Source organism: Chelonia mydas, chromosome 7 (assembly GCF_015237465.2).
Source record: "Chelonia mydas isolate rCheMyd1 chromosome 7, rCheMyd1.pri.v2, whole genome shotgun sequence".
Classification (NCBI taxonomy): Eukaryota; Metazoa; Chordata; order Testudines; family Cheloniidae; genus Chelonia; species Chelonia mydas.
In genome coordinates, this window is record NC_057853.1 from 9,385,145 (window position 1) to 9,401,928 (window position 16,784).

The 16,784-nt window shown below is 41.0% G+C and overlaps 1 protein-coding gene across 1 annotated transcript in view; it reads left to right on the forward strand.

Moving 5' to 3' along the window:
* The window catches only part of LOC102930500, a 51,520-nt gene that overhangs the window by 22,702 nt on the left and 12,034 nt on the right, over nucleotides 1-16,784 (forward strand). The window contains exons 5-9 of the mRNA XM_043550984.1: nucleotides 2,925-3,161; nucleotides 4,168-4,245; nucleotides 5,830-6,046; nucleotides 13,094-13,302; nucleotides 14,298-14,370. Of these exons, the coding sequence (XP_043406919.1) occupies nucleotides 2,925-3,161; nucleotides 4,168-4,245; nucleotides 5,830-6,046; nucleotides 13,094-13,302; nucleotides 14,298-14,370 (814 nt within the window). The remainder of the gene's footprint in view (nucleotides 1-2,924; nucleotides 3,162-4,167; nucleotides 4,246-5,829; nucleotides 6,047-13,093; nucleotides 13,303-14,297; nucleotides 14,371-16,784) is intronic.

Consider the following 16,784-nt stretch of genomic DNA (forward strand, 5'->3'; position numbering starts at 1 on the left):
AAGGGCCATTACACTGCGCCTTTGAACTTCCTCTAGGCTCCATGGCAGCATGGCCACTACCCCATTCCAAAAAACCATTAGAGATGCTAGAAAAGAAACTGAGAGTCGTGGGTGAGAGATATGTCCTGGATCAGAATCTGGCTAGGGGAAAGAATCAAAGAGCTAGGAATAAATGGTCAGTGTGCAATGTGGGATAAAGTTGAACAGTGAGGTGATGGTGCATTAATAGTCTGGAAACAAGAGTAAACTGTGAGATAGCAACATTTTGCAGATGACTCAAAATTATTTAGGTTAGTCAAGAGTAGAGAAGATTGTGCCTAAGTCCAGGGGGACTTACCAGAGTTGGGTACCTGAGCAACATGATGGCAGATGAAATCTCTTGTTCACATGTGCAGGGTGATGCACATTAGAACAAATAATTTTAACTACTCTCGCACATTGTTGCTTTCTATAAATAACTGAATATACTCAGGAAAAAAGCCAGGGGACTTGTGGAGAGGTCAGTGCAAACATCAGCTCGGTGTACAGTGGTGAGCAAAATAAAATGGTAGGATGTCTGAAGAAAAGGATAGAAAATAATGTTAAAGGTACTATAGTGCTATTGTATAAATCAGTTGTATGCCCTCACCTTTCATATTGGGTTCAGCTCTGGTCAACACATCTCAAAAAAGATATAGGATAGAAATAGAAGTGGTCCAGAGATACTTCCATATGGAGACAGGTTGAAAAGGTTAGGTCTGCTTAGTGTAGAGAGGAGTCAAATAAGAATGTGCACGATAGACATGTACAAAATAATCACTGGCACAGGAAAAAAAGAACTTCCCTAACTATATTTTAATGTGCATAGAGGGTTAAATCGTGACCCCTGGGACAAACTGTGCAGAAGATTAATGGGGTGTGAGATGCCCCCTAACTCACCTATGTGGGCTACCTTTGTCATGCGCCATAACGAGCAAGGGAGAGGAGCTCCTGACGGCCATTACAGCCTTTCCCATATAGGTGGGCAGGGACTGGGCAGGCACAAGCAGGAGTGGGTGAAGCTTTCACTCTGCTACCCCTTTACCGTGCCTCGGTCCTTGCAGCTGAGCTCATGCAAAGGGGGCATTAGGGACTGAATTGTGACTCTCTGTCATAATTTGGTCCCTGGTTTACTTCTGGGACAACACAATGCACATGTCCCCTTACTCTGGGCCTGTGGGAATGGCGTGATCTAGTCCTTAGGGTTGGTGAAAAGTGCTGCATTGACAGCCCTGGAGTGTGAATGCTTATGTTTATCCACCCAACAGGCTGCGGCAGTGCGAGCTCTCTGAACTTCCCCACCTGTGGCCCTCAGTGCTGTTCTGGATGTATCGTCTCTACAGGGTGATTCATTCTTCAGGAATTCATTCAGTTTCTTGTCCCATTTGCTACAATGCCAATAAGGGTGCCAATTAGTTCCACTAATGGTGGACATTTCTGTGAGAGGTCCACAAACTCACCAGGAGCTAGACTCTCATAATCTCATAAGCCACCAAGCCAGTGACATAAGCCAAGTTTGCTAAGAAAAGACGTGGTGTCCCAGCAGCAATCTCTTAACCCAGGGGTGGCCCGAGGGCCACATCAGGGTGCAAAACTGTATGGAGGGCCAGGTAGGGAAGGCAGTGTCTCCCCAAACAGCCTGGCCCCTGCCCCCCTATCCGCCCCCTCCCACTTCCTGCCTCCTCAGAACCCCCGACCCATCCAACCCCCCTGCTCCTTGTCCCCTGACTGCCCCTCACCGGGACTCCCACGCCCTATCCAACCCCCCCTGTTCCCCGACCCCGACAGCCCCAGAACCTCTGCCCCATCCAACTGCTCCCTGTCCCCTGACTGCCCCCTGGGACTCCCTACCAATTTTTTCACCGCCACGCGCCGCCACCACTCCCTTACCATGCCGCTCAGAGCAGCAGGAGCTTGCAGCCCCGCTGCCCGTGTGGCGGTGTGGCTGTGGGGGAGGGGCCGGGGGCTAGCCTCCCCAGCCAGGAGCTCAAGGGCAGGGCAGGTTGGTCTCGCAGGCCGGATGTGGCCTGTGGGCCTTAGTTTGCCAATCTCTGTCCTAACCTGTCCATTTACCAAAACACAGATAGCGGGTGCATAAGTATGACTATATTATAGAGAGAGAGAGCAAGGGTCACACCCAGGAGAATGGCATTGTTCAGATGTTAATCGGGAATTGTAGATTCGGGTGCTTGGATGTGTTGTGGTAGACTCCCTCACTATCTTTGAGCCTTTGTTTCATGAGGTTTTTTTTAATTCTTGTCAAAAACATTTTCTTTGTTGTGTATTGCTACATTCAGCATTGGCCTAGCTTTGCTGCCATTGAAGTCCATAGTAAAACTCCCGTTGACTTCAATAGAGTTAAGTCAACTCTGAGCATGTGTGAAAATTCCATCATATATTGCCTGCTACATGCAGCTTTTTAAAATGTATTGAATATAAATGCAGGCACGCCCCACAGTAAAGAGGTACAGATGTGTGTCTGAGCCAATGCAAGAGATCTTGGTTTGTATTTCCTCTGACTTGTACCACAAGCACCCATCAACAGCTGGGAATGTGGTGCTTTATGAGGTATTAAAACACTGTGGGTTCAGTTGCTCACACAGATGTGGGCACTGGCACTGGTAGGAGGAATTTAAAGGGCTTGACTTATCTGTGTGGATAGATACAGTAGTATGTAGATAGCCAAGCCAACCTGTATACAGAAACATCTCAACCAGTTCTACCTTGCTCTCTGTAAATCAAAAAGTTGCTTTCCAGTAGAAATGACCTTTGATTAGGATAATTACTTTAAAATAGTGTTTTCCGTTAGGCGTTTTTCTTGTGTTTCATATGGAGGTTGGTTCCAAGACCCTCCACCTGCATGGAAACGGTACTTTTTTCCTTTGACATCATTTATTTTTCTCCAGGAGTTAGTGGCTGTTGGCGAACACTTTGATATAGTTTTTATTGATGCTGCTCAAAGAAATGCCGTTAACGACTACAACTTTGTCATGGATAACCACTTGCTGAGAATGGATGGAGTGATCTGTGTGGAGAATACTCTCATGAAAGGACAAGTCTACCTGGAGAACATATCTGATGAAAATGTATTAGCTGTCAGAAAATTAAATAATGTAATTAATTCAGATCCTCGCGTTGAGCAGGTTAGTGCTGTACAATTAGTTAAGGGTTATATTGGTATTGTAAGCATCTATGAAACTGCTTCAGCAATATTGTGTTTTAGGAGTCCTGGAAGTAGGCTGTCTCGCTCTTGCTGTCTGTTCCCTACAGTAGTGGCCACGCTATAAAACGTACTTTGCTCAGTTCCAGCAGGGTACGCAAGAGAACCAAAAAGTTCGTTATATTATTCACCCAGTGGAACACTAGGCCTGATTTACTAGATCCAAATGGTTCATACTGTGCATCGCCATGCTCTATTGTGTCATCAGAAATAGTTGCCTTCAATTGCAGAAGAGGGTATTTGACACTTTAACTGTCCAGGCCCTGACACCTACTCTTAACCACTCAGTCACCCTGGTACCTAGCCTGCCCATCTTATTTTCTTGTGTTTGGCCAGTGGCGCTGGGTCTACAAAATGCTGTGTCATTTTCACTAAGGTATGGTTTCCATCTAGACAATGGCACCAGGTCACTAGTTCAGGCCTGCAAATCATAGTGGTGGAGCATAAAATGTAATTTATATACAGAAGAACACAAACAGTAGTAGGTAAGATTGTCCAGAGAATATTCACTCATTATTATTATTAAGCTCCAAGAGTAATCTTGGTACAAGTCCCAAAGAACATAAAATCTCATTCGACAATCAAAATCAGATGCACTGGAAGTCCCAGACGCTGTGTCTTGTTTATAAAACTGGAAGACAAAATGGCATTTTTATTGATCTAGCATTTGTGAAAGTAGTAGTGAGTCTTGAATGGGAATATGAGGTAAGATGGAGGACTGTCATATTGGGATAGGAAGGGACTTTCATGTGCAGGGAGCAGCATGCAAAGAGAGAGCCACCATAATACCCAGCATGGGCCTAGCCCAAACCCAGTAAAGTCCGTGGAGACTTTGCCACATAGTTCAATGGGCTTTGGCTCAGGCCCAATGTGGTGTGCCCTGAAGTCGAAATGGTTCAGTGTTGATTTGGACACTCGTGTTTTTCCAGGTTATTTTACCTGTGCAAGGCGGAATGAGTGTCATCCGAAGGAGCCGTGTGCACGCAGATAGGGTGATTGAATCAAAGGTGTGTATTTTCTCTCCATAAGCAGTATGGGTGAAATCCTGGCCTCGCTGAAGTCAGTGGAAAAATTCACATTGATTTCATTGGGGCCAGGATGTCACCCTTTGTTTTCACTTTATGCATTAAAGAGACAATCTCGTTTGAAGAATGTATCCTGCATGCATCACTTTCCCCAGTAATTGCCTAAAGAGTAAGAATCGTAAAAGAAACCAGTATCAGAGTGAGGCATGTCATAAATTATAATGTGCCGTGGGGCAGCCACTGTTTTCTTTATATCATTGATTACAGTAACCCTGCCATTTCCCCCCTCCTACCCTACCCCTTTACGTCTACTTTATGCAATATGCTCCTAGTTTCCCTTCCCCACTGTTAGCTGGATTAAAGCCTCCCACCTTGCAGGTCCTGCAGGTCCATCCCAAGCCTGAATGTCTACACTGCAGTTAAACAGCTCCCCAGCCTGAGTCCCAAGAGCCCAAGTCAGCTTGCACAGGCCAGCCACAGACATACCTGTAGTGGAGGGGTTGAAGGTACATTGTGCCTTTGGAGGTGTTATGCCTTTGACATTCACAATGACCCCTGGGCATGCAAGGGAAGTGTGCTGTGAAGTGAAGTGAAGTGTTATGCTATGCTATGCTATGCTACACTTATGTGACTAGAGCATCCAGTGAAATTTTCAGCAGCAGAGCCATTCTACCCCATTGCCTTGCCCCTCCATACCTCCTCTGGAGCTGATAGCTCTGCTGGCATTTGGACTTCACTGACCTGGGCAGCGTGATTTCAATCCTACCTTTTGCACCAAAGTAATGGGGCAGGAAGGAACAACTCCCGACACATTCTACCCCACACCTTAACACACGTGAGAAGTGTGCCCTTGTGGCCAAGAAGGCTGACTGCATATTGGGCTGCATTAGTAGGATCATTGCCAGCAGATCGAGGGAAGTGCTTCTTCCCTTCTATTCGGCACTGGTGAGGACACATCTGGACATTGTGTCCCGTTTTGGGGGTCCCCCACTACAGAAAGGACGTGGACAAATTGGAGAGACCAGCGGAGGGCAACGAAAATGATTAGGGGGCTGGGGCACATGACTTATGAGGAGAGGCTGAGGGAACTGGGCTTATTTAGTCTGCAGAAGAGAAGAGTGAGGGGGAATTTGATAGCAGCCTTCAACTGAATGGGGGTTCCAAAGAGGATGGAGCTAGGCTGTTCTCAGTGGTAGCAGATGACAGAACAAGGAGTAATGGTCTCAAGTTGCAGTGGGGGACGTTTAGGTTGGCTATTAGGAAAAAAACTATTTCACTAGGAGGGTGGTGAAGCACTGGAATGGGTTACCTAGGGAGGTGGTGGAATCTTCATCCTTAGAGGTTTTTAAGGCCCGGCTTGACAAAGCCATGGCTGGGATGATTTAGTTGGGGGTGGTCCTGCCTTGAGCAGGGGGTTGGACTAGATGACCTCCTAAGGTCTCTTCCAACCCTAATTTTCTATGATTCTATAATTTGTGTGTGTGTGTGGGGGGGGTGGGGGGAGGGGCTAATGGGTTTAACATAACTGAATTTTGACTCTCAGTGCATTGTGGTGTTTTGCTACAGAAAGAACTGGTGAAAGATGATGTCTTTTGGGGCTATAACAGATGTCACATCCTTGATCGCCTGCGTTTGGATGGCAAAGTGGCCTATGTAACAGGTGGAGGCCAGGGGATAGGAAGAGCCTTTGCTCATGCATTGGGGGAAGCAGGTGCTAAGGTAGCCATTGTTGATCTGGTACTTGCAAAGGCAGAAGTGGTAGCAGAAGAGCTCAGCCTGAAAGGTAAGCAGTGTACTAATTCTCTGATTGCCCTCATACATGCACTTCTACAGTGCTCATCCCTGTAATGTCTGTGTGCTTTGTTATTTTAAACTTTCGTAGCTGGTGGCTTGTTGGAGAATATCTTGCATCGAGTTTTGATGCAGAATAAGTCAAACAGCAATGCAAAGAATTTCCAAATAGCACACACATGCCACAGTTGCCGAGCGTGATTGCCTCACGCAGCATCTTAGCTCTGCGTCAGCAAGCAATAACCAATGTCACATTGCCTGCTTGTGTTACCTCACAGAGTAAGCGCAACCAGGAAAGCAAATTACTGTGTATAAAACTCTTTATCCAGGGTACCTGAAGGAAAAACAGCATACAATGAGCCATGACTGACGGGCACAGAGAATAGCAATCTTTTATTAATAAGTGCTATATAATATACATCAATCAGCCAGAAAAAGAGTTGTTCCATATGTTATATCACGTGGCAGCTAAGGCACTTAAGACTTGCTAATAAAGAACAGCCAGACACAGCCCATGCACCCATTAATACATATCCCAACTACAGCTTCTCCTTTCACACACAAAACCAATTGTATGGCCACAAACACGTCATGGGTGCGTAGGGTAATATTTTTTATGGCATGAATCTGTCTCCTGTGTATCTAATAATCGTGGGCCAAAGGCTTCAGTCATTGTTCAGAACCCATTAGCCTCAATGAGGGTTTTGCCTGTGAAAAGGCTGCAGGCATTGTCTGTGTGACTTGACTTCCACTCGCTGCATCATAGAGTAGCCGTCGTTGAGGAATAATTTGTTCACAGGGCAGAAAGCAAGGAGAGGAGCTAGGGAAAGGGCTAAAGAGAAGCAATGTACTGATCATGCCTGAGATTTTTAAGGGGGTCAGCTAGTTACATGTAACTTTGAGGGATATGCCAGACATAAACATACTGAAAAACAAGATTTTCAGGACTGCCTAATTTAGGTGTCCAATTTGGGACCCATTGAAAGGTCCTGATTTTCAGTGGCTGCACATTCTGAAAATCTGGCCTGTTAATTTTTGGGTGCCGATCTTTTTAGAGCCACCCAAAATCGTCAGTTGTCACTTTTGGAAACATTGGCCATAGTTCCTCAAAACATGCATCAGTGACAAGCATAGAGGTCAGATATAGGTACACAATACTGACATACATCACAAGTAAAATCCCAAACAATAGGTGAAATCTTCTACAAACCACTTACATTTTGTGTTTTTTTATTACTAAAATAGGACCTAAAATTCAATTCCTCTCCAAAGACGTTTGCAAATATGATAAAGCTAAACTATATTCATAAAGGAAACATAGACAATTGGAAATAGAGTTTTAATGAGAAAAGAGATGAAGTATCACTCATTTTATAATTCCTCTTGTGAAAGTACATCCAAGCCTTCCGCTACATCGGATTCTTCAATATCATCAAAGATGTAGCTTCATTCAGGAAAGTGGGATACTGCCATCTGGGCGTGTATTCTAATATTTGTGTAAACGGATATTGTAATAGACTGTATGCTACTGCAGGGAGGACCTAGGTCAGTTTTTCTGTGGTGTATTAGCTGAAGTAGAAATTTTCTAAAATGAAAATTGGTTGTGAAAAGTACATTTGCAGCGTTGCAACACAAATTTGGTTCTTCTGCAGAACAGCTAGAGTGCAATCAGTGGCCATAAAACTCCTTCCACTGTCCTGCCTTAGTGCCTCAGTTCATTTCCTGAGGGCAAACCTCCATCAGAGAGAGGAGTGTTTTAGACTCCATGCTTATACAATCCTTGGTCTCTCTGGTAAGACTGTTTAAAAAGGTGCTGGTTTATGCAGCACAAACAGTACTAAGTGATGAGAGACTCATTTTACCTTGGTCATTGAATACCAGCCTAATGGTAAGGCTTTGACTACTGGATCTGGCCATTGGATCTTTGACTTTGTAATGGGATCCAGAGCTGTTCAGTTCTAGGTCATTGTTATAGATCAGAACAAATTCCTTGAGATATCCAGTTCTTCCTTCCTGAAAAAGCTTCATGCTCTTGTGCGCCAAAGGTATAGGATCTTGGAACACCATAGCTACCCCTTGAATGTTAACTAGCCTTTTGGACATGCTTTCATGGTTAGATTACATGTATTGAGCAGGGTATTCTGAAGGGAATGGGTTATTTGAGGGAAACAAGAGACTTTCTCGGAGTTGACACACTTTGACTGTTGGCAAACTCCTTTTGGAAACCTAGTTTAAATTTTCTGTAGGACAGTTTCAGCAGAGGAGTTTTTCATTCTTTCCTCAACTGATGCCCAGTGTTTCTCAGCCAAGGGTTTGTGTCTCCTAGGGGGTTCACAGAAAGCAATCAGAGTGGTAGTAAGGCGTGACCTTTTTTATTACTATCTAAAGCAAAGAAAAAAACCTCCATCTCTCACTCCCCGCACATCCTTGCCCTTTAAAGTAAAGAATTCACCATCAACCTTTCAAACAGAACTGGCTGGAGGATGACAATTCTGTTTTGCAACAACTTGGAAGTTTTGACATTTGTTTCTGATCTGCAATGGAATGAAAACAATTTTTTAAAAAGTTTTTGTCAAACTGAATTGTGTCCAAATGTCCATTTTTGGATTAAAATGGTCAGGTTTTCAATTTCTCTCTCTCAGAAGTGACCCGAGAGTCCATCCTGGACCCCAGTAACCTTTCCACTGAAAACTTCTTCAAAATTGGGGGTTGGAATAGATGACCTCCTGAGGTCCCTTCCAACCCTGATATTCTATGATCCTATGAAAATCAGTACGTCTCCATGAAACGTTTTTGGCTTCGATGAAACAATATTTAGATGAAAATACATTTAATTGACAATGTTCTGACCAGCTCTGTTCTCGCGTAAATTATACAGGTTTATTGCAAATATGTGTTTCACTTTTATTTTTATAGTAAGTGTAAGGGAGTCATGGCAGTTTTTGATTTCAAATTAAAGGGTCACCAACTTGAAAGGTTGAGAAACACTGCCCTGCATTATCACCTGATTGATCTTTTCAGAGTCTTTCAATGTGGGTTCTACTCCTAAGAGTTCTTTACATTTGTGCAGTTTGTGTATTCTGTATCAAGGAACATTTTGCTGCCTTCATTAATGGTGCCATCACCCCAGAATGAGTTTTAGACATAGAAACATGGCAATCCCAATCTTTGGCTTGTGCTAGGCATTGTACACACACATAACAAGACAGTCACTGCCATAGAGGACTAAATCAAGTGCTTCACTCCTTTGCAGCTCTCTCTTTGGCTGGTTTAACCTGAAAGCTGTTTCCATGAACTCTGCAAAGTTAATCCACTGTTGCAGAAAAAACTGTTCCAAGTTCAGTGCATGTGTAACCCATGTCTGCTTCATGTGGCACTCTGTCCTCCTCTAGTGGCATCTAACCCAGCTAGAGATTGATGAGTCTGCTACAGCCTTGGCTAATAGCCATGTGGCTTTTAGCTCATGCAGGAGAGGCTCATGCATTTAGCTCCAGTGGTCGCAGGTTCGACCCTGCCCACCGACGACCGGAGTCTGTTGACATTATACATGCCATATCTAGGGCTTTGAGAGAATTCTGCAATAAACTGACTCAGAACATACAATTTAAGGCCCTCAATCCTGCAAACACTCCCATGACTAACTTTGTGCATCGGAGAAGTCCCTCTGCCTTTATGTGTGTTGAATGACTAGAATCAATGGGGACTGCTTAGGGCCCTGAAATTGCTCATCTCAACAAACATCTGCATCTGGACTTAAATAGACGGTTTTAGCTTTAACTCTGAATTGTCTTGGATTTATAGGCTCAGAACTGGGCTACCACTTTAAGACTATATTTCTAACTGTTTAATTTTCTTTTTAGTATATTATTTTAAGAGGGAAAAGTCCAGTTTCTTTGCCCTGTCAGGCACTAGAGCAATTTAATGGATTTGATTAGTACTGGCTAAATTTGGTAAGCTATTTTTAATGAGAAACCACATTTCAAAGTCCTTCGCTAGATGCTCACATATCACTCCCATTATCATTAACAGCAGCTGGGGATACATACCTGGGGAAAACAGAATTTCTTAATTGTTTGATGTGATGCTTGGATCCTATAGGGGGACTATTCTCTCACTGATGCATGTGCACAAGTCCTGTTAACTTTAATGGGAGTTACACGGGTGCATCAATGGAAGATCAGACCCGTATGTTAGCCATTTAATTTCCTGATTTAAGTGTGACTTTGATAAGGTACAGTAATTATTATTATCTATTCTCCACAATCACTACATTGCAGCAAAAATATTATTCGTTTTGTTGTGAAACACTTTTATTTTATGCAGCGGGGAAAAAGAACTCTAGCAATGTATCACCGCTGGTGGGAGTCGGGATGCTGAAATGTTGCAAAAAAGAGGTGGTGAAAATGACCTTGATGAAATACTGTGTAGGGTAAAATAGGGTGAACTCTGGAAAAAAAAATCTTCTTTCTACCTATGAATACAAGATAAGGCCCCGATTCTGCAATCTTATCGATGTGGCTGGATTTCCACTGCAGTCAGTCAGACTCCATACAGGCACAGAGGTCCATCTCCACAGATCAGATTGCAGGACTAGTGATAACACAGGAATATGTTTACATTTTGCTACATATATATTAAGGTTTGAGACAAACAACACAAGTCAATGGACAATCCTGAGTGGTGTAGGGCACCAGCTACTCCTCGATGGAGATATTTTTGGCACCACAGCACATCGGCACCAAGGTGTATGAAGAATGAATAGCCTGGTTGTTGGGTCATATGCATGGACTGAAAGGCAGATTTCTGGACCTAAAAGCATAAGACTCTACTTCTTCAACTAATGGACCAAGCCTGTTAGCATAGAAGCAAAAGCAGATATACAGATGGAGCTGGTCAGCATTTTTGGATTTTTGAGTTTTCAGCAAAATTTATCATAAAACCTGTCGATGTCAATGCAAAGTTTCATCAGTTTTATGGGGGCTTTGGCAAGCATTATAGCACATCAACATTTTCCCATTATCCAACATGTTGAAAAAAGTCAAAATGACAACAACATTCTGAGAAGCCAATGCTGTTTTTAAATTCCCACTTTTCTATGTTTTTTTTACCTGCTCCTCTTTATATGTGATGTATTCATTAGAGGGGAAGAAAAAGCCAAAATTTGTTACACACTTATACCCATGTTAGCCTATAAAGTTAATAAAAATAATGAAAAGATTATAGGAACACCAATTATTTACACGCTTAGAAGACAGTTTAGGAGTAGATGGAAATGTTAGATAATTTTGATTATTTTCAGTGTATTTATCACATACACTGTATAAAAGAATATATATTGTATCCCTAGGCTCTGTTTGCCAGAAGTTGGGAATGGGTGACGGGATGGATCACTTGATGACTACCTGTTCTGTTCATTCCCTCTGGCGAACCTGGCATTGGCCACTGTCGGAAGACAGGATACTGGGCTAGATGGACCTTTGGTCTGACCCAGTATGGCCATTCTTATGTTCTTGTGTGTAAATTCGTCTCTGGTGGCCTGATCTGATCTGGCAAGCTCTGCGTGTGCTTACTGGATCAGGCCCACAGGTGAGTTTGGTGGCAAAATGCTGATCTTCCTCCCAGTCCACGCCTTGCTCTGGGGCATAGGCATCCAGACTCCTAGTGTGGGATTGCCATGCACATATATATATATATATATATATATATATATATATATATAGGAGGGTGCAGCTTTTCGCCCCCTGCACCGCCCCACCCCGAAAAGACCCTGTGGGCTTTCCTATAATGCTTCAGAAGACATATTATGACATTTCTTCTTGGGAAAAGACTAGACGTTTTCCTTTTTGACGTATTATATGGCTCATTTTTCAGTTATTGACTATTTCCTGTTTTTATTAATAAACCACATGAGAGCAGATCTATTATGATCCTGTTTATAATATATAATTTCTTCCCTATCCATTGTTTCTTCCTCATAGAATACTGATCTATGCTATAACTATAATGGCTGTCTACCCTCCTGTGAATTAATTCCCAGTCAAGCAGAACACTTGGGCACATGCTTAATATTAAGCACGTCTGTAGTTTCATTGACTTCAAGTGCTCCGTTGGATTGGAGCCTTAGAAAAAATAAGGTTTCACATTTTTTTTAAAAATCAACTTTCTAGCATATGCAGTAATAAAACATGAAATGCAAAATCTGCATTGGAATAATTTTTGATTGAGATTGTACATGTGCAAAAGGCAAGATATGCAAAGTTATTGATGTAAAAGCAAATTTAACAGTCACATTTCACATCCATAGGGTACTTTTACAGCTATTTACTAATTATATTAACTTTTGTGCTTTAATGTGTAGCTGTGATGGCACCGAATTAGTTACTATGAGCGCCATAATTTTGAATATTTAGATTTTCATGTTTAAATCACAGCTATAGTTCTGGATGGCTTTTGCATACACTATTACACATTAAAGAACATGTACACTCCAAACGCTAAAAACCTGATGTTTAGAATCAGTTTGGCTGACAAATGTATTTGATTTCTGTGGCATCTGGGGTTCACTGTAAAAACATCTGTAGCACAACAGATAAAATATTCCTCTGTTTTGTCTTGTTTATGAGCTAATAACTGTCATCTGAAAGTGATGCACTTTATGATCCATAGCACTCAGAGAATTGTTGGAATGACCATCACTTTAGTTGATAAGCTGCAGTTAAACTTTTGAACAGAAGATGGTGTAGTATTCAAAGATTCATTCAACTGGAGAGTCGGAACTCTGATTTTAAATAAGTTGATTGTGTATTAGACTACAGTAAGTGCAATCTACCAAAGTTAAACTTAAAAACTTTTTAAAAGATTCATTTCCCAATGCATTATGCTTCCATTAATAGCACATAATTTGCTGTCATCAGTGGAGTGGTGATTAAACTGGTTTTGTTGTTGTTTGTTTTAAGAATTAGTAACTAGTTACACAAGAAAGGATACCTTGTTTTCTGTGAATGCCGATATTTGTTTTATCAATCTCATTTTAATCTAGCGATAAAAAGCATTGCATTGGCAGCAGATGTAAGCAAACCTGAAGATGTGCAAAGGATTCTGGATGCGATTGTAGCTAGGTGGGGCACAGTTCATATTGCCTGTAACAATGCTGGAATTAACATGAATTCTGCAAGTGAAGACACTTCACTAGAAGAATGGGACAAAACTTTTAACGTTAATTTACGAGGCTTGTTTTTGTGCTGCCAAGTAAGTATTAGGATCTATACTATTTTCCTGTAGCTGTTTTCTAAGCATTTGACTTACCCAGAGGTTTAATAATATTCTTGTTGCTAATTATCATCATAAAATCAAATGTATATTGGTGGGTGTTAATAATAGTTTGGCTATGTATCCGTAGGCTTGGCCACATCAGATTTTTGTCAGTAAATGTCGATTTCAGCAAACAAATGCAAACTGATGAAAAAATATTTCCATCCATAACAACTGAAATTTACAGATAGGCAAAGTAAGAAGAATGCTGCCTGAGAACTTATTTAGAGTTTAAGGACATTTACTTTGTGTATTTTGACATGTGATGTTGACAATTTGTGTCTTAATGGTTATCAAGCTTTGACTTTTTGTATTTCCATGTCTGTTGTCATTAAATAATTGTCTGACTCCCCCCCATAATTTCCCACATCTGTGAAAATTTCACTAAATAAAAATTGCACACCATTATCGGTTTTAAGCATTTTTTTCAACTGTGAAAATTTTAAATAGATAAAAAAAATTAAAAATGCTTAAAAATAACCGTTGGTATTATCTGTTGAAATTATAAAAAAAATAAAAATTCAATTCTGTGACACTGTGAAGCAGGTATACATTTAGGCCAAGATTATCAAAAGTAACTAGTAATTATTGGTCCAATGTGAGACACCTTAAAAAGAGACCTGATTTTCAGAGGCCGGGTGCCCAAAACTTCCTGAAAATCAGATCCTTTTGTGGGATATCAGTTGGAGTTCCCAATACTAGAGGCATCCAATATTACTACTCACCTTTTGAAAATTTTGGCAACACAGTAGCTGAATTAAAATGACAATAGAAATTTTTCTGCATCAGCCATTTTATATCAAATTTTTACATTGTGCACTTTTAAAAAAATCCATAAACTCTTCTGAAAAGTGAAGACTAATTTATTATCATGTAATTATTAGCACAATCACAAAAGGGGTCACTGGTCTTTCCTTTAATTTCTGTCATAGGCTGCAGGCCGCATTATGCTGAAGCAAGGATATGGGAAGATAATTAACACAGCATCTATGGCAAGTTTAATAGGTGAGTGATGATATCTAACAGTTGTGCTTTAGAATCCATATTTTAATTACTACCAATGCTATTTGAATCAATTAAACCTGTATTGGGAAGGAGTAAATCACTGACATTTTGTATTAGGGGAAAATGTACTACAAAATTTTTATGATCTCATTTTTCAACATTTATCTGTCCTCCATGTTTTAGAGCACATATTACTTTTTTATAGAAGAGGTGGAGTTACCCTCCTTGAGTCTGACACATTAATTATGGAAGAAACGTGTTGGTGTAACTCCCTTAATCTGAGCACAATGTATAACATTTCCGAAAAGTGTGCCTTACTAGTGTTTACAGTCTATCCAAAAGCTTTTCACTCTTCCCTTAACTGCAATACCAGTTGTTCTGTTTCATTATGTCGCCAACAGGTGTCTCCACTAACACTGCTGTATCAGCAGTGTCATCAAAGAGCCAATAAACTATTGTTGGAACATATGGAACGAAATCCCAACTGCTGAGCTAATCTGGGAAGCAGTTACATGCTGGTGAACTGAAGCCCATGTAACAAAAATTGATCAATTACACAAATTAAGCATAGCCCTTTAGGAATTTATTTTATTGGTCTGGACATCTGTTGCAGTATTGTCCAAATCCAAAAATCAAATGGTGCCTTGGGTTACCAAGTTAGACAAGAAAATCTAGTAGCTATAAAAGTACAACAGAAAACCCCTATATAAATACCATCTCCATCTGCTGAATGTTACATAAATATTCAGTCTTTTTATTTTCCTTGGGAATAACATTTATTTTTTACGGTGCCCAGTCTGACATTCTATGACATTCTGTTCGGTTTATTACATAGTAACTTTAAATATTTCTTCAAAAATGCATTTATAAAGTTGTTGTTAATCTTTTTACAAGTCTCATTACCAGCTGTTTTACTTATGGTTAAACACAAGAGTAGTCCCTTTCCCCAAGTATGGAGAATTGCAAATCGCACAAACAAAAATAAAAACGGAACTGCAAAGCTTTAAACTTGTGTTATGTATTTTATACAGTGCCTAGCACAATGGGGTCCTAGTACATGCCTGTGGTGCTGAGGTGCTACCACAATTTATATTAGAATAATAGCAACAACAATACAAGGCTTAATAGTAGATATAGACACTATAGAATGTTAGGCAACAGCTGTGAGGTAAATCCTTGGCTTTACACCAGCTGAGGATTTGCTCTTCTGAGTGTTAAAATACCACTCTCTCTCTCATTTTTGTTGTTCAAAAGTGCTGTCTCTTATTTAAATAAATGAGTGATATTTCCAGAGAGAATATTTAAATTACAATTATCTTACTGAAACTGCAAACTGAGGGTCAGAGTCTCAGTTGGCGTAAGTCAGCGCAGCTTGGTTGGGTCAATGGCAGTATGTCCATTTACAGCAGTTGACAATCTGGCCCTGAAGTATGTTAATCACAATTAGAAATCTTTACTGAAATATAAAAGAGTATTTTTAAAGTGAAAATATCTTCGGAAAGGCAGCAGGGGTACACGTAAATGTCAAAGAATGTTAATCCAAGCGGGCCTAGTGAGACCAGTCATTAAGACGAGATGGAACGTGTTTACTTCATGAACCTGTTTGAATCTTGGCATTAACCCCTTCCCCCCGCCAAATAGTTCTAAAAGTATAACTGAAAATCACGATGTTCATATCGTGTCCATCTGCTGAATGTTAAATAAATATGTTGTTCGGTTATTTAAGTATGTTGGCCAACTGGCATAGTATGGAATGTTTCTAGAAATACTTGATAATTTTTCGTAGGTTGAGTTCTCTTTGGTAGATACAACAAAATGAGCAGAGGAGAAACTCAGGGGAGTTAATCCTATTGGATAGAATTTTGACTGTGGTTTCCCAGATATATTTCCCTAAAATAGTTTAATAAATAATATAATCAAGCTGAGATTCTGCATTCAGTTTTGCCTGTATAAATTTTGAGTATCTCCAGTGGCTTCACCAGAGGTATTCCAGATATATGCCAGTGTAACAGAGAGCAGATGGAGTTACTCTGAGTTATCCAGGTGTAGCTAAGATCCCTATTTTTTGCAGTGACGATCTTTGGTGGTAAGAGGGTTTATCCTCTAACATGTAAGTGTATGAACCCCCCACTAATGTTACATGCCTGTATCAAGGGCAGGTTAGAACCCCCCAATCACTGAGCAAAGAAGCAGTCGCCTTGTATTAGATATTAAAAATATAACTCAGCCGATGTTGGTATGATTTTTACCTACATTTCCCCCACTCTGTGTATGCAAAACAGTAGGGAATATGTGAACCATTAGGGAAATTAGCCCCCTTCTCCCAGCCCCACTCCTACAGAGCCGTAAGAGAAGTGACCTTTTCTAAAGTGTTCTCCACTGGGGTGAAGATAAATCTTTACATTTATGAAGAT